This window comes from Danio aesculapii, chromosome 25 (genome assembly GCF_903798145.1).
Source record: "Danio aesculapii chromosome 25, fDanAes4.1, whole genome shotgun sequence".
Classification (NCBI taxonomy): Eukaryota; Metazoa; Chordata; class Actinopteri; order Cypriniformes; family Danionidae; genus Danio; species Danio aesculapii.
In genome coordinates this window covers 31072555-31094871 of record NC_079459.1, presented here as the reverse complement: position 1 = coordinate 31094871, position 22317 = coordinate 31072555, and the positions used below count along the sequence as shown (strand labels likewise).

Below are 22317 nucleotides of genomic sequence, written 5' to 3'. Positions count from 1 at the left end.
ACATGCACAGATGAATTGTTCACCACAAAACTAGCAGCATGAGCTAACAAAATCAATATGGTTAGTTTGATTTGATTCGTACTTTAAATGTAAACGTCAGAGACTCTTCTGGAATGTTCAAAGATTCAAACTTCATTTCCCAGAATCCCTCGGGCGATTAACGCCACGTTTAAACGTTAAGCTTCTGCATCCATTAAACACAATGTAAGTATTATATATGTGTGTAGAATATATAAAAACACAATATACTGTCCATCTCGATATTTAAAAACGGATTAATATCTCTCACTTCCTTGTCATACGTCTGTTTCCCATGAATCTCCACGCGACACGTTAATTAATATTAACAAGGCTGCCTTTTGCTCTCCGCTTTCGATTGGCAGACATGACGTAGATTCATTAATATTCAGAAGTAGTTCCTAAACGTCACCGCGCACTCAGAGCTCGGTGTCAAAGCACGGAGCCCGTACAGCAGAACACATCAGAGAGAATTATTAGATGAATGGTGCATTTCTCCGTGGACTTTCTACACAACACTCACTTTTCGGGTTATCAGAGTAAGGCAGCCTACGAGGAAAACATGTGCAACACAGAGGAGAGGTGAGATGATACGCGATTATGCTTTACTGACACACAACATATTATTTCCCACACATACAGCTTGAGTTTTTGCAGCTGATTATTGTGTTATGTTTTAGTTTTAAGTCGCCAGCAACACATTTGTATATACTTGCCTCTTAAAATGTGTTTAAATGATAACGTACAACATGCAACGTACACACACATACATACACAGATTATTATTGAATTATTGAAATAGAAAGACTAGATAATGCAGTAAAGAGAAATAAATATAAAATTAAATAAAAGTGTAATTAAGTGCTCTCTAATGCAATATTTTTTAATACATACCTGTATATTTAATACTGTATATTATTATTTGATGTCTTAAAATGTAATTTAATTTATTTCTTAACTATCTGGATGAGCAAACCAGCCACTCAGAGGAATCTTCAGAGACTTAATTCACTTATTTTACATATTTAATTATTTATTTTTACTTCCTTATTCTATTTTCTGTTGTCACTTGCTAAACTAAGTTGTCATTGTTATTCGTTCATTGACTCGTATGGGATTTGTCCGAGACAGTGCCAAGTGTTTGTGTTTTTGTGTGTGTGTGTGTTTCTTTGTGGTTGTTCTTGAAAAATCCAATAAAATATAATTATTAAAAAGTAATTTCAACTACAAACACATTGAACATTTTGTATGGACGTATAAGTGTGAGGTAAATTATGAATGGGCAGGGATGATTGTGTTGTACTGAAGGATCAGAGTCACGCTGTCTTCTCTGTTATCAAAGCGGATTTAATGTCGAGCAGACAGATGAGTGAGTGCGAGAGACAGAACTGATGCTATAAATATTTCATCCATAACCCCGTCAACTCACGAGCTTGTCGTTCCTGACTAACTCGCTCTTCCCAAAAGATAATCAGTTTCTCCAAAATCAATCTAATTGTGTACTTTGGCATTTCCTAAGCGGAGGATGGAAACCCTAGCAAGACTCCTGTTTTGAAACCCTTCCTGCAAATGTTTTCAGTGAAACGTCTTTGTTTTTGTGCCATGATTAGCAGAGGTCCTGGTGAGAAGCTGATAAACCATTTTTAACCTGAGATAAGGTACAGGGATAGAGCGTTAGATAAACCTTACATAAGATATACTTCCTAGAAAGCTCTGCTGTTCAGCTTTACATCTTTGCAGTGGCCCAGATTCGAGAGTGTAGACCTTTAACAATTCACAATCATGTTAAATTCATTGCATCGTGCTGCATGAACACGTTTTCCCTCGCAGGTCACCATCTATCCACACTCACATTTCATGCAACGTCCTGTTTCTCAGTTTCATGTTTGTGTTTTCGTTATTTGTCTTGGAGTTGATCCAGACCTGCAACGCTCAAAAGAGAAACGGTGTTAAGGAAAAGCGCAGCAACTCCAAATCTCTGACAAAACAGAAACATGTCAGACTTGTTGTCAGGGAAGGCCAACTGCTTGCTGAGGCTTTGTAATCGGATACGTGAAAGCACAAACCTTCCACCTCTCCTGGTCTAAAAAACATGTTCGCTGTGAGCCGAAGGTCAGACATCACACTTCATGCCCCTCTGTAGCCAAGTGATAACTGTTTTCCTGGAAGACCCGCGCTATCCTGTTTTGGTTTTTGACTGTTTCCTGGTCGTTTTCCAAACACTTAGTGGAGCCAGTAATTACTGCACTAAAGATTAACCTGAATCCCAGCAGATCCGGACTGTAACCCTGTGCTGGTCCTGCAGGTCAGGAATGATCTTGTTTGTTTGAAAAGCTTTCTGTAGAATCAGGCGAACTACTTTCTTAGTAACAAAAGAGGAGCTTTGGATTTCTTTAGGGAATAGATCATGCTTTTGGACTCTAAGAATCATACAGTATCCTTAACTGTTGCTCATAACTGGGATATGGAATTTAATAAACTGGGTGGCATGGTGGCTCAGTGGTTAGCATTGTCACCTCACAGCAAGAAGCTGGGCCAGTTGGCATTTCTGTGTGGAGTTTGCATGTTCCCCCTGTGTTTGCGTGGGTTACCTTTGGGTGCTTCGATTTCCCCCACAGCCCAAAAGACATGCGCTATAGACCATTTCAATGTGGCAATGTTATTGGCCCATGAACATTTCCTGCTTGTTGTTAAACTATTCCATAACTATAACAACAGACAATTCAATCATGACCTAGCATTAAATCATAACATTATTTATAAATATGTGGACCTTTTTGGATTCTCGTAAGCTATAGAAATGAAAAATGTAGGACAGGAAATAAGATAGGACCATTGTTATTGTTTATGCCCCTTAATATGGTCTATTGGTGAATTGGGTAAACAAAATTGGCCATAGTGTATGAGTGTGTGTGAATGCGAGAGTGCATGGGTGTTTCTCTGTACTGGGTTGCGGCTGGAAGGGCATCCACTGCGTAAAACATATGCAGGAATAGTTGGTGGTTCATTCCGCTGTGGCGACCTCTGATAAATAAGGGACTAAGCTAAAAGGAAATTGAATTAATGGATTTAATAAACAGCGCAAATTAGCACAAGGGTGTAAGCAATGATGGAAGCATAGAAATAATGGAAGTAGACAAATAGTTGTCCAAAATAGAAATGAATGGAAGAAGATAAATGGTTGTCCGAAATAATGTCCAAAACGGCACAAAAGCAGAGCAAATAGGCTGCAAACCATCAGGAGAGATGATAATCAAGTGTGGTAGTGTAGTCAGATCATGGCCAAGAAAACAGTCCCCCAAAATAATGATTTTAGCAAACTGTGACCAAATAAATAATTCTCTCCTTTTCATTTAATTGCAACAAGAAAATAATTTATTAAAACATGAGCACATGAGGAAATAAAGTAATACATTGTGATGATGTATGATTGGAATTAATTAGTTAATTTGTACCTGTAATATGCATATTCTCTTGTAAATGTGTGCTGTTTTTGACCTTAAAAATTTAGAGTTTTCACTTACACTATGTTTTAATTAACATTTTCTGTTTATTTATGCATTTGAATTGCATTATGGGACCTTAATTTTAAAGATTTACTTAAAATTTAAATCTGCAGTTTAACAATGTGACTTGTTATGCATAAATTATTTTGTTATGTAGGTTTTTAGTAATTTGAAACATATATACACATATATATATATATATATATATATATATATATATATATATATATATATATATATATATATATATATATATATATATATATATATATATATACATATACACACATACATATATATATATATACACACACATACATATATACATACACACACACACACATATACATATATACACACACACACACACACACACATATACATACACACATATACATACACACACACATATACATATATAAAATAACAGAAAAGGTGTTGGCAGCTCATTACAGTTTGTGTACTGTAATTTACACGATTAACCAACACGAAATACCAGTTCAGTCTGCTAAAATATCCATAAAACCCACTATGTTAAACTTTTCATGATTAAAAGTTGCAGAGATCCCAAAATTAAATTTTAAAGAAATGCAAAACAGATGATTCACAAAATCCAGGAATCCCATTATCACGAGGCAAGCTCAACAAAATATTCTACATAGCACTGATATGACGTTAACTCCATCCAAAAGTCTTGTGCAAACACTGACGACATCATTGCGACAGACGTTTGCACTGGCAAGCTAAGAAAGTGTAAACACAAAACAAGTTTGCTCCATGTGAAATGAATCCCAGAAAGTTTCAGTTTCCTTTTTTTTTCCATTGACCTGAATCTCTTCAGAGCGTATAATCAGAGACGATGAAGGGGTGGAAGGTGCTTGAATGTCAGAGGGTGAAAGTGTCTGCTTTCAAAACAAGCTGACATTTCACTCGCAGAGTCCCAACGCTCAATATAGAGACTCAAAGAGGAGTCTAGAGCCTTGAATCTGTCACACAAGTAGAAATGGTCAGTAGAGCAACCAAAAATGAAACTAAACATCCCCAGTTATAGCTTCACCTGTTTTAATGTGGTCACAATGCAAAATTGTAGCCAAGGTGACATATTTGGTTGCCAGGGCAAGAAAAAAAATCACACTACGCCTGCCTTCTCTCATATGCCTGCTGGGTAATCTGGCTCATGAGACTAGAAAGCAAAGTGCCCAGGACTTGAACAGCCGTTTGATTTGTGCTGTAATGGATGCACGTCAGCTGATAACGGCATGAAATATCAATGTTCTGTTTTTGGATCAGTTTAAAGAGCTTCTATTTCTCAGTAGAGTCAGTTGTAAACAGGGCTGTTTATGAAAAGTGGGTTTTTTCTAGCTCTGATTGTAATGAGAGATTTTCGCTGACAACGCGTGGCCTGGCTTCGTCAGATCCAAAGATCTCCCAGCATGTCACGGGAACATAAATGTCTGTTATTACTGTCTCTAAACGCCAGCGCTGTAACTCAAGCCCTTTGGGATGCGAAATGTTCTCAGCCAAGCTGCTATTTACAGACTTGTTTTCAAGTCATGTGCTTGTTTGTGATCCGTGCAAGCTGCCTCTCTTCTGTCAAGTGGAAAGTGAAACATCTGTCTTAGACAACCTAAATATCTCTGCAAAACTGGCGTCAGGTCAGCTAATCTTTCTTCACTGTAACACAATGTAGTTTCATGCAAAATCAGTACAATAATCCTGTGGTCTGATTCATAAAATTTGTGTAGAATCCTTCCTAAAAGTGAACATGCACCAGAATTAATTCTTATTTATGTATTTTTATGGCTCATATGATGATTTAAACCTGATCAATTAAGTCAATATTTAAGTTAAAGGTGCTCTATGTAAGTTTTGGACTTAAGCATAAAAATACCATGATATGTTTGCAGATATTTAAGAAACATGCTAAGTGAACATTCTAATTTATCTGAAAAACAATGCTGAAGTCAGATATTCTGCTCTGAAAATGTGCGTTACGTGCCAAAACGGCTGTCTTTGTTTTGGCTCATTTAACCTTCCCAAAGCCAGTTTAGCCTGTTATAATTCAGCACACTGGGTTGCCTTTAGTGGAAAACAGCGCATTTCATTCATTCATTCATTCATTCATTCATTCAGGAAGGCTCTCAAAATATGTGTCCGCGACCAAAATGCGACCTCCGGTGGACAGTAGCAGCCTCCGAAATGAGACACAGACTTAGAGTTATTAATTATTAATAGGTTATTAATTAGCAAATAATATAAATATTATGAACGTAAACATTAGGTGAGTACAGAATATTGCACTCCAATGAAATAGTAAGGTTTATAATCTAATTAATACATATTGAACCTTTTTAACAGAGGTCACAGTTCTAAAGTTCAATTTCAAATGGTTTATTTTATTTTCAAGATCTGAGGTGAACTATCTGCCACTGTTTTCAGTAGTATGGCAATAAATATCAGGTAAAATGGCATTCAAACTCACATTATTAGCATTTAACACTGAATAAAGCACATGAGGTTTACCAGAGCATGTGATTTTTATAAATGAGATCTGTTCATTCGTTTAAATGACTGTTGATTTTCAAGAATGACAATTATTATATAGCTGTAAAAATGATTTTGAGTATAAAATAATATGGCAGTCCAATTCACAGATATAACCGACAACATAATTCCACGCATTGCTAAATATCTTTAATATTGTTTTTCTGTGTGTGTTTGAATGGGCTAATATTCAGATTTAATGTAATGCAACAAGTAAATGTTCTACATAAACTTAGCTTGGTATAATTTTAGTACTAGTTTAGTTTAACTTTATAGTTTGAAATCGCATGGGGCGTCTATGTTAACGCTTGATGGAGGGCGTGTCTAAAGCTTTGCATTGCTGCAATCGTAATAGTAATGACAGCCAATCACATAGTACTACACAAAGCATATTCACCAACCGCCTCCACTACTTTCAAGCTTGTTCCGAGTACGAGTATATATAACAGATCGATCATAAAGCAATGGTTGCCAGCAACAATATGCTTTTTCTCCATTTTGATCCAGTGCTATAACGTGACTGGAACTATGATGTCACCTTGTAGGCTAATTGGCTGTTAGCATAAAACTGGTGCCCTCGATAAAATCCCTATAGGATTTTCCCATAGGCTTTTCGAAGATTGCGAATAATAAGCTCTGTGTTCAAACACTGTTCATTACACTTACATGTTTTGTCCAGCTGGATAATCTTCACACCAAAATACAACTTTGAGCACTTTTGGATCTAAAATGCTAACGCAAGAATTGAAAAGCTAACATTAGGCTATTAACAGACTACAGTGCCTTCGGGGCACTCGCCTGTGACGTCAGCACCACATTGCTACAGACAACTTATCAAGCTGATTTTTAGAAATATGCACCAAGATTTAATCTCTCGGTTTATTATATTATAATCCGCGCTATATATAATAAACAAATAAATACACAAAAACACAGACCTACATGCCTTTTGGATAGTTTTTACGTGGGAAATCTGTTTTGCTTTACGGTTGTTGTAAAAGTTTAAAAATAAAAAAAAAAGTATAAATGTGCCTACATATAAGACATATTTAAATAAGTGTATCGCTCGCGTGCACACAGCCTGCTTACCTTAACAGACAACAGAAATGAGGCATGAGGGACAAGTCTATCAAATGCCTGCAAGTTCCATCATAGATCGAGGACAACATTCAATATTCTTTTTATGTCACGAAGTACAGCGAAAGGCAGCCCATACAGTCACATATGCTACACATTTTATGGTGGAGTGTAAATATTGCAGTTATGATGGAGTTAAATGTGTTCAGATGAAGAAAAATCACTTGATCACGTTAAAATGACAGTTAATATGTAAGTATTTTTACATATTTATTCACACGTTTCCATTACTAAGAGCAGGAAAGAGACCGGCTGCACTGTTAAGCTGTATCTTCAAAATGTTGTTTAATTAAAATAAAGGATCAACAAATTAATCTGTCTTGACTGTATTTACCAGTGAAGGCATTATCTACACACAATATGATTTCCCAATTAGAAAAATACTACTATAAACTATAACTATAAATTACTACATGAAAATCACCGACAAATCCAAATCCCCAACACAGTTAAGCTGTGTTCCAGACCAGTTCAGCTCAATGTCGTATTATGTCTTTGACAGCGCCTGTAGTACCATTTAGCAACTTTAGCAATCTTTTTAATGAAGCGTAACCGATTTAAAAAGTCAAGAGTGAGATATAACTGATGTGTTTTATGTCGTAGAATAAAACATGAAAGTGTCTTGAGTTTGTTTTGGCCACGGACCTTATTTAAGCTATTTAACTGAAATCCCATTGACTTAGGGACGAGGGAACCGGAACTGCTAAAATGCTAACTCACTTCCTGGTTTTTGCATACAAATTGACGTCATAGTTCCTCCACTCTATTGCGTCTGTGCTAATATATTTGCATGAAGCGATCTGATTGGCTGATGCTTGCATTGGCATTTGAAGAGTTGAAAGAATAAACTGACCAACACGACTCAATAGACCAACAATTTAGTTCGGCAACGTTTGACGTCACTCCATTTAAAGTAAATAAGAAATGTTAACGTTGATGATATTGCAGGGTTAAAAGAGCCAATGGTAATGCAAGTTAGACGTTAAGTGGAAATGTTAAAAATCTGACATATATGACATACAAAGGTTTATGTTTTGATTTCACATACAGTTGAAGTCAGAATTATTAGCCCTGCTTTGAATTTTCTTTTCTTTTTTTTTAATATTTCCCAAATGATGTTTAACAGAGCAAGGAAATTTTCACAGTATGTCTGATAATATTTTTTCTTCTGGACAAGGTCTTATTTGCTTTATTTCAGCTAGAATAAAAGCAGTTTTAATTTTTTTTAAAAATCCATTTTAAGGTCAAAATTATTAGCTATATAAGCTAGATTTAAGCTTTAAGCTATATTTTTTTTCAATAGTCTACAGAACAAACCATCGTTATACAATAACTTGCCTAATTACCCTAACCTGCCTAGTTAACCTAGTTGAGCCTTTAAATGTCACTTTAAGCTGAATAGAAGTATCTTGAAAAATATCTGGTCAAATATTATTTACTGTCATCATGACAAAGATAAAATAAATCAGTTATTAGAGATGAGTTATTAAAATGATTATGTTTAGAAATGTGTTGAAAAAACCTCTCCGTTAAACAGAAATTGGGGGAAAAAATGAACAGGGGGCTAATAATTCAGGGGGGGCTAATAATTCTGACTTCAACTGTATATGAAAGCTGTCACATAAAACATATATGCCAAAATATTTCTAAAACCTATTTTTGAATTAGCTACATGAGCATCACATGTTAAAATAACTTGAGAAACACGCATAAAACATGTGGTTTTGGAATATTTTCATGTTGAAAAAAGATTCATTACAAACTTTTTCACATGTAAAAATCGATAAACCAACTTTCATGTATTTCTCATGATCCACAAGTGATTATAACACTTGACGCTCATGTCTTTTTTCAGTAAAGATAACAGTGATAAAGCATAAAACATAAAGAGGGAACTGCTAAAAGTGGCAACATTTCAGCAGACAGCCAGACTGTTTTTCTGCTGCTGGCAGGATGGCTATCTCTATTATCAGCTGGCATCCTCAGTCCTGTGCCAAGCTGCATCATGCATTCGACTCATGATGCCGAGAGAGAGAGAGAGAGGATCGTTTTTGGAAACACACAGCAGTTTTTGTTAAAGCACTCGAGGAATGTTGTGTTAATCTCTCACAGTGATATGAGATGTTTTCTTTGTCTCTGTCTTGCAGTTGTGCTGTGCTGGGCTCGAGGCAGCGGGCTCCAGGGCCTCTGTGGTGCTCCTGATGCCCCTCTCCCACTAACGAAGATCCCGGGTGGGCGAGGGACGGGCAGGGATCTCCCTCACAGTGTACTGCACAAGGTGAAAACACACATTCATTTACTACGAAGTCTGCTGTCAGTTGCTCAGATATGTGCAATATTGAGAATGAAAGATTTTAGACATTGAAGTCCACATGAACATGAAACTCCAACCATTTTTTTTGTATTGTGACTAGAGAAACAGAATATTAAATGAGAAAACAGTGGGCGTGGCTTGTTTTTTCTACTGCGAGCTGATTGGGAGTAGTAAAGTAGGCATTTCAGTCAGAAAGATCTGGAAAAGTGTTTGGGGAGAGTTCTTACAAGCTAACAGACTCCTCCTGCTCACCTTTTCTGTTTGTTTTCAAAACTGATAGCCGAAGGGGCGTGGTTAAATGTTAGCCACGCCCAATACCTCAGACAGACCTAATCTGAGAATTGAACTGAAAACACACAGGAAGTGCATTTTCAGATTTTAATTAAAGATTACAAGGGCAAACTATTTTTTTCTTTCTTCTTAATGACATGCACAGATGAATTGTTCACCACAGAACTAGCAATGTGAGCTAACAAAATCAATATGGTTAGTTTTTATTTATTTTGTACTTCAAACAAGCAAGAGTGGAGAACGATAAACAAAAAAAATAATAATTTCATGTCCTTTTTTAATATCATCTAGACCCAAAACTTGGAGATTTTAAACTGTTTTATTTATTTTAGGATTTTATAAGTTGTATCTCCCAGAATATGTTGCATTAATAGGGTGAAAAAAAGTCATTATTATATATTTTTTAATATTTGCAGCTAAAAAAAAACTTTAAAACTCACCAAATATATTTAATTATTAACTTTAAACAGCGCACAGTAAACAAGAGATTTCATCTAGACAAGTTGATGTATATTTTTTTTTATGACTGTTAGGCCTGGTTTACACTTCTGCGTCGAGTGATTGGCGTGACCCACGGCGCAAGCCTTGTGCGTCGTCGTGCATTTATACTTTTGTGCACTTTCTGTGTTGCTCTGCAATAACACTTCCGAAACGCTAGCTGGCACTGAGGTTTTTATGTTCCTCTGTGTCGAGTTTCTTCGCTGGTGTTTTGTTTTTCCTGAACGCTACCTTATTGTAGAAGTAGCTCAAACTCACTTGTTTTGAGGCGGGAACCAGTGGACGTGCAACAACTTTAATCATATACAAAACAAAACTTTCCATCAGGAGCTCTTTTACGGGACTCCACACTTGTAAACACTCGCTCCAACAGGTTCGCGCGGCTCTCGGTCCCGCCCACACTTGTCAGCGCTACCAAGCCGACTAATCACAAAGCTTGCGCTACGCGTCGTTGTGAGGTGTAGTTACATTATTGAGAGGTGGGCATCAGTGTCGGCCAAGGTGAGGGCTATGAGTCTACACATAGGCTGCGCCAAAGCATACTCGTGCGCTTAACGCAGAAGTATAAATCAACCTTACAAGTAAAAACAAATGTCCATTTGTAAAGTTACCATGAAATAATCTTTGACAATTGGGGAGTTTATTTATTAAAAATTAGAGTTCGCGACACATTATTAATCTGCACACATTATTATTGTTAATATGTGTCATCACAATATTTATTTACATATTTGAGATCCTCCAATAGCAAACCTCAGCAATCAAATTAATTCCCTTCACATTTTTTTTCTTCAAAAAGAAGTTAAATTTAGTTAAAATAAATTTAGTTAATTAGTTAAAATAAATGTCACCGTAGAGAAACAATGCAGATATGTTTTTATGCATATATATTTATTTTTACATACCAAATAGCACCACACTTATAATGCCCAAGGGTGGCATGGTGGCTCAGTGGTTATCACTGTCGCCTCACAGCAAGAAGGTCGCTGGTTCTTGTCCCGGACTGGGCCAGTTGGCATTTGTGTGTGTAGTTTGTATGTTCACCCAGTGTTGGCATGGGTTTCCTCCGATTTCCCCCACAGTCCCTAGACATGCACTATTGGTGAATTGAATAGACTAAATTGGTCGTAGTGTATGTGTAAATGTGTGAGTGTATAGGTGTTTCCCAGTACTGGGTTGCGACTGGAAAAGCATCCGCTGTGTAAAACATATGCCGGAATAGTTGCCGGTTCATTCTGCTGTGGCGACCTCTGAAAATCAGAGACTAAGCCGAAGGAAAATAAATGAATGAATGAATGATAAAAGCCCATTCATGATAATATATTTGATACAGGGCAGGCTAATGAAATTACTATGTAGACCCTATAAAATGCTGAACTATACTAATGTTTTATGCTTTAACTATGACAAGATTTGATATTCTGTTAAACATCAGAAAATTGCAAGCAAATTGGGATGTAGTAGCCCATCTTAGTTTACCGTTTCACAGTCACAGGATGACATTTAAGGTAAAAGCCCAGAATAGTTCATTAATCCTTAAATCTGTGAGCAATTATCAAATCTGTTAGCTTAGCAAGACTATAATACCTAACTCAATTAGTATATCAAAATAGAATCAATAATCTAGTGTAGATAGTATGCAAAATGAAACACAACCCAGCTCAGATTACTATTTTACTATCACAGCATGATCCTGAAAACCTTGACCTGTGAATGAATAGTTTAATCGATAAAAGGCTTGAGCAGTCCAAAATAAACCATACACACAAACAGCCCGAGGCAGGGAGACTGCCGGGATCTCTAGGGCTTGTTTTTTTGTCACATAGCTCCATGCCATATTTACTGCTAAGTTTCCATCTGCCCTACATATGCATGGTGTTGGCACTTGAACTCGGCATTCACCTGATCATCTGCGCGAGAGACTATAGATGTCAGCACTGTCTGTGCACAGACATGTGACTGTCTCAAAAGGTTAAGAGGTTTTGGATCGCTTACACCTGTTGTGCAAGCTACTGAGCTCATTTATAGCCATTGATTTGTCTACAAAGCCACTCTGGGTAATATTTAGACGAAAATCGATTGAAAATCTACTGAGGGTTCAATAGAGCAAAAGGGAATTTCTATATACATAATGTCCCAAACACTGCTGTCGTGATTGAGTGCATCACATTTAGATTGATTTGCAATTAAGAGGTAATATTGCATAGTTTTAGCTAGGAACTCTTTCAAACTGTATTGAATTTCAATAATGGCCTCATTTGGATTTATCGGAGAAACATCTACAAAGTTGATCATTTGCCAAAGTAACTGAGCATGTTTACATACTCAGCAATACATAGTAAAAAAATGGGGTTCCACACAATTTAAGTTGCGACAACATGAAGGAATTAAGTAATTTTATTAGTTTTTACAAATTTATGTGGATTGAACATAAAACAATTAAGTTGTCCCCAAAAAAACTGAAGAATTGTGTTGTTTCAGCTCGTTTTAATTAAACAGCAAACAATTTTTTGAGTGCATGCTGATATCTCAATCATCTTATTACAATATCTAATTTTCTTAGTCAATGCAAGTCAACTACGTTTTACAAAACTTTATTAGTAGATTTATTTACCATTTAGTGAGATCAAACAATATGAATTTGTGCATCTTACACGGAGTATTTAAGTTATGTAAAGCATTAATATTATCCACCCCTGAATTTCAACAACGATCTCATTTGAATTGATAGGAGGAACATCGACAAAGTTGATCTCTTGTCAAAGTAACTGAGCATGTTTACATAATCAGATAAGACATTGTAAAGAAAAAGGGGTTCCACACAATCAATTTGGGTTGCGACAACATGAAGGAATTAAGTTAGCTTATTAGTTTTTACAAATTTATGTGGATTGAACAAAACAATTAAGTTGGCCCCAAAAAAAATGAAGAATTGTTGTTTTAGCTCATTTTAATTAAACAGCAAACAATTTTTTGAGTGCATGCTGATATCTCAATCATCTTATTACAATATCCAATTTTCTTAGTTAATGCAAGTCAACAACGTTTTACTTTATTAGTAGATCAGTTTATTTACCATTTAGTGAGATCAAACCACATGAATTTGTGCATCTTACACGGAGTATTTAAGTTATGGCATGTTAAATAAATCATTAATATTATCCACCCCTGAATTTCAACAATGGTCTCATTTGAATTGATAGGAGGAACATCTACAAAGTTGATCTCTTGTCAAAGTAACTGAGCATGTTTACATAATCATATAAGACATTGTAAAGAAAAAGGGGTTCCACACAATCAATTTGGGTTGCGACAATATGAAGGAATTAAGTTAGCTTATTAGTTTTTACAAATTTATGTGGATTGAACATAAAACAATTAAGTTGCCCCCCCCCCCCCCCCCCCCAAAAAAAAACCAAGAATTGTGTTGCTTCAGCTCATTTTAAATGAGTAGTTTAAACAAACTGCAAACGTAATTTGTGTATGCTGATAACAAAATTATCTTATTAAAATGATCCCGTTTTCCTGGTTAATGCAAGTCAATTATGTCTTACAAGACATTTGTTAGTAGATCAGTTTATTTACTCTTAGTGAGATCAAAATGTACGAATTTGTGCATCTTAATCTGTCATGTTATATAAAACATTAATATTATCCACCTCTCAGGATGCAGCATTGTACGTGCTTGTACATTTTCTATGTCTGCTGAATATCATAAGATGAGAACATTCATTCAATCATTTTCCTTCAGCTTAATAACCGACCAACTATTCTGGCATATGTTTTACGCAGCGGATGCCCTTCCAGCCACAACCCAGTTCAAAGAAACACTCATACACCCTCTCATTTAAGATGAGAACACATTTTATAATTCTTTGAGTTAAGAAAACATTTGAGTTTGAGAAAATATATCACATTGTTAATTGTAAATCATTTTCTCCACCTAAATGCACTTAAATCTGAATTATGGACACGTTCCACAAATTAAACACGCATAATTTCATAAACCAACAGAAAGCAGTTCATGTGTTTATATTTGGGGTGGAATGGGCATAAGAGACAAAAAACTAGCCATGACAATTGGTTTATGTTGAGTTATTAAAGGTATAGTTCACAAATTAACATTTCCACACCATTTACTCACACTCATTTTTCTTATGTTGAACACAAAACAAGATCTTCTGAAATGTTGGGAAAAAAGCAGACATAGACATCCATAGTAGGAACAAAAAAAAAAATACTATGGAAGTCAATGGCTGTTTTCAACATTCTTCAATACATCTTTCTTTGTGTTAAACAGAACCAAACCAACTTGGAACAAGTAGAGGATGAGTAAATGATGGCAGAATTTTCATTTTAAGCATACAAACATACTCGCAGAGTCTCTTGGGTTAAAATATGAACAGCTTTTAGATCAGAACATTTAGTTTTGGTCTGCTATAAAATGGCGTTCGGATGTGTCTAACATTATATGTCTCTGTTAACCTCAGGACGAAAAGTTGACGGTGACCCAGGCAGGGTCGGTAAGCGGAGCGCCCCCTGTCCTGCACTTCCAGTACCAGCTGAGCGAGCGACGGATCTCCTCCTGGGACACGGTTCTGTCTGACGACGCTCTCTATCTGGAAATCCCTGCTGGTGCTCTTCACAATGGCAGCAGAGAAGGGTAAATTGGGTTTATAATCTGCCATTGTGTGGCTAAAAAGTGTAAAGTTGATAGCAGGATATCCGTCTCTGACTTTAACAGACAGTTTTAGGTCACAGCCGAACAAACAGCTGGTTTAATTTTAGCCCAAAGCAGCTGAGGTTGGTTTTTCGTGCAACTTTTTATCAGCGATATGAGGCTGTGAAAGAAGCATGATAGTCATTTCTCATTTGGATCAGTGACATGCTGTCAGCTAGATCACTGCACGCATTTGTACAGAGTGTTTTACCTTCAGCAAGCAGGTGCTGGACTTGTCAGAAAGCATTAAGTGTGTGTGTGACTGAAGTTGTTCTGTGGCTAGTACATCTGCATTATTACATAAGATGCACATTATGTAAAAGCAGCAGTGCGTCACCCCCTCTATCTCTGTCTGTCTCTGTCTCATTACGCTGCAGTTTCACCAGGCTGCTGGAGTTTGCAGAGGAGCAGTTGAAAGTCAGCTATGTGTTCCTGTGGCTGCACAAAAACAGAGATGATCGACGTAAGATACATTTAAACACTTTAAGTACCAATTCTCATTATTAACTAGTGGCTTATTACCTGTCTATTATTAAGATATTGGTTGTTTGTTAGTAACCTGAGGCCTGAGAGAATTTAAAGCATTCAGGCACAAGATATTTTACAGTTTGTAACTTTAATAAAGAAAATTTTATTGAATTATTTATATCAGTAAAGACTTTTGCAGTTTTTACATTTGATTATTCAAATTCCGTACCTGAATACAATCTGACTGCCCCGAAAACCATAAAACACAGTTTATTTCGCTTTTATCTTTGCTTGTTATTTTCTTATTAAATTTAATGCATGATTCACTTTCCTACAGAATCATGCCAATCATTCGAAAATAATACATTCTTTCCAAATAGCAGTCGTCTTATGGAGCCAGATCAGTTTCAAAAATAATATATTTACAAAACATGGTTCATACATCTGCAACACAATTCAAAAATGTACAAAATCTATTTTGTAAGTTCAAAACACGATTCGTAAATGCGCAAATCCAATTCTCAAATTCAAAACACGATTCAAAAATACACAAATCCAACTCGCGAATTCAAAACACGATTCAAAAATACACAAATCCAACTCGCGAATTCAAAACACGATTCAAAAATACACAAATCCAATTCTCAAATTCAAAACACGATTCAAAAATACACAAATCCAATTCTCAAATTCAAAACACGATTCAAAAATACACAAATCCAATTCTCAAATTCAAAACACGATTCAAAAATACACAAATCCAATTCTCAAATTCAAAACACGATTAAAAAATGCACAAATCCAAAACACGATTCAAAAATACACAAATCCAATTCAAAACAACTCAAAAATACACAAATCCAGTTCGCAAATTCAAAAATACACAAATCCAATTCGCAAATTCAAAACACGATTCAAAAATGCACAAATCCAATTCGTAAATTCAAAACACGATTCAAAAATGCACAAATCCAATTCGTAAATTCAAAACACGATTCAAAAATGCACAAATCCAATTCTCAAATTCAAAACACGATAAAAAATACACAAATCCAATTCTCAAATTTAAAACATAATTCATAAATACACAAATCCAATTCGCAAATTCAAAACACGATTCAAAAATGCACAAATCCAATTCTCAAATTCAAAACACGATTTAAAAATACACAAATCCAATTCAAAACAACTCAAAAATACACAAATCCAGTTCGCAAATTCAAAAATACATAAATCCAATTCGCAAATTCAAAACACGATTCAAAACTACACAAATCCAATTCACTTCGCAAATATATTTGATTTTTACTTGTGAATTGACGAATTGTGTTGTATTTATGAATTGTTTTGAATTTCACAAATTGAATTTTGTGAATGTGAATTGTGCATGTATGAATTTTATTTCGTAAGTGTATTATATTTGAGACTGATCTGGCTCCATAGTAATCCAGTGAAATTGTATATATATCACACTATTTAATTTCTGAAAAACAAAATATCGCAATGTCCGATTTTTCCAACATTGTGCAGCCCTAGAACATTCCCTAAATTATGACCGAACTTGCATTTTGCGTTTTTAAAACCGTATAATTAGTCTAATAATTACCATAAATCAATAAATAATGAACCCTTTTTCCTTCCACTTTTAGTGTCCATAATGAAGACCTTCCACTACATGGGTTTTGAAGTGGTGAAACCGGGTCACCCGCTGGTGCCGGCTCGGCCCGATCTCCTCTTTATGGTCTATTCTATGGACAGCAGCAGTTCAGATGAAGAGTGACCATCACACTCTCTGTCAATCTTAAGATGCCCCCCACCCCTCTTCCTCCCCCTCTCTAAACCTCTGCATCAAAGTGACTTTAAAGACAGGGGGAGGGCCGTAGCTGCGCCAACTAACACTCTGATTGGTTCAGCTTCGGGTTATTATCTCACCGATCTGTTCTGATTGGTCACTCCATCAGCAGGAGGTGGGTTGGTGCTAAACCAGAATCCAGCATATCCTTTCTGTTAATTCACACCATATATCAAAACAGTCATGTATAGAACAGCAGATTTAGATGGCAGAGATGGTAATGATACGTTTTTCAGAAGGGAATGCATTTGTAATCGACTGTAAACTGCTTTTTGTTGGCGATTTATGTGCTTCAGTTCGTCAGTCTTCTGGTTTTACTCTTCTCTAGGAGTTTCAGCTGGTTAATCATTCAACAAAAAGCGCTCAGCTCTTAGTAACTAAGACTCGACTCTCTTCAACAGCATAATTAGTCCTTCAGACGCTCATTAGGATTTATACTACGTTCCATTCAGCTCTTTGAATGTCCAACTTTCCACAGTTTGAGTGCACTTGAAGTTGGACGTCCAACTTGGAAAGGTCTATGGAAATTGTGATTTCAGTCTAAAACGACACAGGAACAAGTGCAAAGGAAGTGCTAAAAATTCAGTTCTAAGCAACTTAAATACACAGTTGAATGCAAAATCATTAGCCCTCCTGTGAAATGTAAATATTTCTCAAGTAATGTTTAAAGGGCAAAGGGGATTTTCACATTATTTCTTATATTTTTCTTCTGGAGAAAGTCTTATTTTTTTTTGTTTGCCTGAAATATAAGTAGTTTTTCATTTTTATACTTGTTTAAAGATCAATATTAATAGCCCCCTTAAGAAAATATATATATTTTACTGACTACAGCAAACCACTGTTGTCTAATGACTTGTCTAGTCTAATCTAACTTGCCTTTAAATTGCATTTTAAGCTGAACACTGATATCTTGCAAAGTAACAATTAAATAGTCTGTCCTGACATCACGGCAAAGACCAAAGAAACTAGTTTTTATAAATTAATTATTAAAACTAGATCTTCTCTAAAAGAATTAAACCTTCACAGAAGGGGTAATAATGTTGTCTTCAACTGTAAGTAAAATTTCCCACATTAAATAACAATTAAAATGAGAATAAATGTGTGTTTATATCCTCCCATAATCATCATGCAACCAATGGCTTTATTCTCAGTAGTTGAAAATACTGGTTGCAACGCAGCATTCTAGTTTGAGTTTAATAAAAACACCATAGCATCATTCCAGACCCCAACAATGCACTTAAGTGTAAAATTAGTCGACGTTTATCTTAGTCTGGTTGTGAGGTTTGCTTTTAACAAGTCCTTTGAATAGAAGTCAATCGGCCCAGGTCTGTTTATTCTTTAAAATAAGACCAGACTTGAACGCTTCTAGATGCATGAGCATGTTTGTGATGAACCATTCTAGTTAAATAAAAAACAAACAAAAAAAACCCTATTGACCTTATTCTGCTATGCGGAAGTGTGCTCGTTTTTGCGACGGTTTTATACTTTCCAATTGAGTTTCCTATGGGAGGATTAATAAAACGGTCAAAATACACTACCTGACGAACGTCTTGTCGTTGATCCCAGTTGTAAGAGCATCAAATAGTAACTTGACTTCTAGTTGATCATTTGGAAAAGTTTCAGAAGGTAGACTTTTCTGATGAATCATCTGTTGAGCTACACCCCAATCACAAATACTGCAGAAAACCTATTGGTGCCCACATGGACCCAGGATTCTCACAGAAATTAGTCAAGTTTGGTGAAGGAAAAATTATGTATGGATGCAGTTCTTTAAGCTCAAAGGAGTCATACACAATATTCATTCTGTTTCCACTGCAGCATGACTTTATAATCTATACAGGACATTATTTCTGTTAAGTGACAAGACTTTTGTCTCAGCAAAGTCAGACATTACTGTCCTAATTATTCATTCATTTTCTTTTCGGTTTAGTCCCTTTACTAATCTGGGGTCGCCACAGCGGAATGAACCGCCAACTTATCCAGCATATGTTTTACGCAGCGGATGCCCTTCCAGCCGCAACCCATCACTGGAAAACCCATACACACTCATTTGCACACATTTAGCCTACCCAGTCCACCTGTACCGCATGTCTTTGGACTGTGGGGGGAAACCGGTTCTTCCTAAAACTTGGATAGCTGACAAGACTTTTGTCAGGGAGTGTACTCGCTCTACAAACAAGTGTGTTCATGACTTTACATAAAAAGTAGAATAATATAATCAGTTTGCAACATCAAGCCGCTGTTTCTAATGGCTAAAAATCAATTATTAATGAGACCGTAAAATCAAAAGTGAAAAATCTAATCAAAAATCAAATTGAGTCTCGAGCCAAAAAGATTCATATGGCATGAAGAATGAGGTCAATAGATCCTCGTTTTTATTTAGGAAGATGCTCTGAGTCTTACCATAGTCCATTATATCATTTGTCTTCACAATTCATGAGAGTAAACCAACCCCACCTTCTGCCCCTCAGGGGTTTAACACAAGCACTTTAGGAAAACACAAGCAATTCAGTCCGCGGCGCATTGCAGAGATGTATTTTGAGCCGTTTGAGATGTCTTGCAGTGTTTAGCGAACTTAACGTATACTTGCCAAAGATAATGGGCTCCATTCAAAGTGAACGCCGCCTCAAGTTTCACTCAGATAAGACAGGTAGCAGCACCTTCAGAATAGCAGGCTCGGTAAATCCCGACGCAGTCAGGTAAAACATGCAAAAACATTCCCTGGAGCAGAAGCCTCTGTTTCCTCCATTCTGGGTCATCTCTGTGGAAATGATAGGTGTTCAGCGAATTCAGACTTCTCAGCAGGGTGGCCTTTAGGTTTTGCATGTGTAAATAGATCTTGCTTTTCCTCATGGGCTGTGACAATAAGCTTTTAGAGAATGTTTGTTTGTTTGTTTTTGTTCTTAAATTTTATTTTTATCTACGATATTATTTTGTCTATATTGATTGATTCATTAAGTTTTTTGTAGTGTAGAGTTTAGAGTGAAATCATTTAATGACAATCTACACTTGTATACCTTGAACTTTTTTCCTTATGTCCAAATAAAACACACATGAAAAAAATAAACATCATGACTTGCCTTTTTTTTGTCCACCAGTAAACCAGTTTTTCCATAAACGAGCTGAAAGACAAAATAAAATGTTTGATAATGTTGATTAAAGCAAATCCTTCAGTAGTCCAAAGCTGATATTACACTAATAAAACTATGGTAAGTGTGGTAAATATACTCACCCTCTTTTGGGTCTTTGTTATACATTCTTCTTGGCTGTAGCTCTCGAAGTCATCCATTCATTCATTCTCTTTTCGGCTTAGTCCCTTTATTAAACTGGGGTCGCCACAGCGGAATGAACCGCCAGCTCTCAAAGTCATTTATGTTAAAATATATATTTTTGGATTGTTTAAAGCCAGAAATAATTGAATATTTTAAAAGTAGGTGCATGATTAAAATGAAATCGCTAATAAAGACAGTGTGTTTTGTGTATTGTTTTAGACTAGAGCGATGATGCTCATTTAGTTCATTCATAATGGAGTCTTCTACAAAAAACAACTATATTTTAATGGTTAATATTTAATCATGTTAACTATAAGAAAGTCATGCTTGAGCAATATTTTTACGCATTCACATCCTAATATTTTGACAATATCCATTACAAAAACTACACATTATTTCATTTTACTTGACTACCATTTATCCACCTTGTTTGGCCATGTGGAAGTAAGCTCCTTTTCAGTGAATATGACTTTCGGTGTGGGTAAATGACTATTAGCAAATGCCAGTAAAGGGTTAAACTACTTGCGCTACAAACTGTGTTTATGGCATAACATTGAAAGTAAGTTAATAAAAGAAAATACTAATATCAAGCAACATAATAAGCTGTTTTATATGGCTAACGCTAACACAAGTAACCAATACTGTCTCGACTTAGTTATGACAAGAAAGATAAGGTGTAAAACTGGTTATATCCTACACATACCATGGTTAAAAAAAAAAATTGTGGCAAAATCCTAGTTAATTTGTTGTTACTTTGGTTTGTTTAAAATTTGTACTTATTGTTAGCACAACCAGTTCGTAATGCTACACAAGCATATTAATCATCCTCATAGCTACCATAGATTACAATTTTAGTGCAAAATACCTATCTATCTATCATTAGACATGAAATAACAATGGTTATGAAACCCTCGGAAACCCAGATGTACCTCCATTCAAACGCTGACTGACTTCTGTTGACAGGCTGAAGAGCGTCTGTTGCTGTGAACAGTGACAGACCTGCAGGCCATTAGCACTTAACGATCCGTGCTGGGTTACATCACGACAATCTCGTCCATAAAATGACCTAAATTCTCCCAGTGTGTAAAACGTTAACATTTCTGTGCTGTCGGGTTACTGTGCGAGCTCCTCGTTGCGTGCAGGTCTGACCTCGGAGCCTTTAATCATTTCGCGCGCTTACGCAACACGTGCATAATATTCCCGCGCTTCTTGGAAAGCGCGCAAAATACAACGCCTCAGTCAAAGATTAGATAACTGCATAAGTAAATCTAACAATTTGGTTATGATAGTCTTGCGTAAAACACAGAAAATGGTTTTGCTTAAAGTATTATTTTCACAATTCACTATGGTACCCAACAGTAAACTATTTTAAGGATACACTTGCTAAGAAGTCAAAAATAGTTGCATTAAATTACTATTTACTTATTATATGTTGTTATAGACCCACATTAGAGCACAAACACACACAAAAAATAGAAATATATAGTGATTTTAAAGGTTTAAAAAGTATTATTAATCAACAAAATCTCCAACAATAATAATAATAACTTTTGAATGTTTAAACAAGTACCCATAATTCCACTACAGTACTACGAATGACTAATATATGATATTTTGTGGTCATCTGGGCAACAAAGTATTCTCAACATCCTGAAAACTCGGTTACACAACACACATTAGTGGCAGACATTTCCAGA

At 35.9% G+C, this 22317-nt stretch overlaps 1 protein-coding gene across 1 annotated transcript; it reads left to right on the top strand.

The window, feature by feature from the left end:
* Nucleotides 1–442: 442 nt before the first annotated feature.
* On the top strand, nucleotides 443–20420 carry oaz2a (ornithine decarboxylase antizyme 2a). The gene is given in 6 exon segments (XM_056451501.1): nucleotides 443–600; nucleotides 9353–9404; nucleotides 9406–9483; nucleotides 14799–14971; nucleotides 15406–15491; nucleotides 17146–20420. Coding segments are annotated over 6 exon segments (618 nt in total). The 5' UTR covers nucleotides 443–502; the 3' UTR covers nucleotides 17277–20420.
* The last annotated feature ends 1897 nt before the right edge of the window (nucleotides 20421–22317 follow it).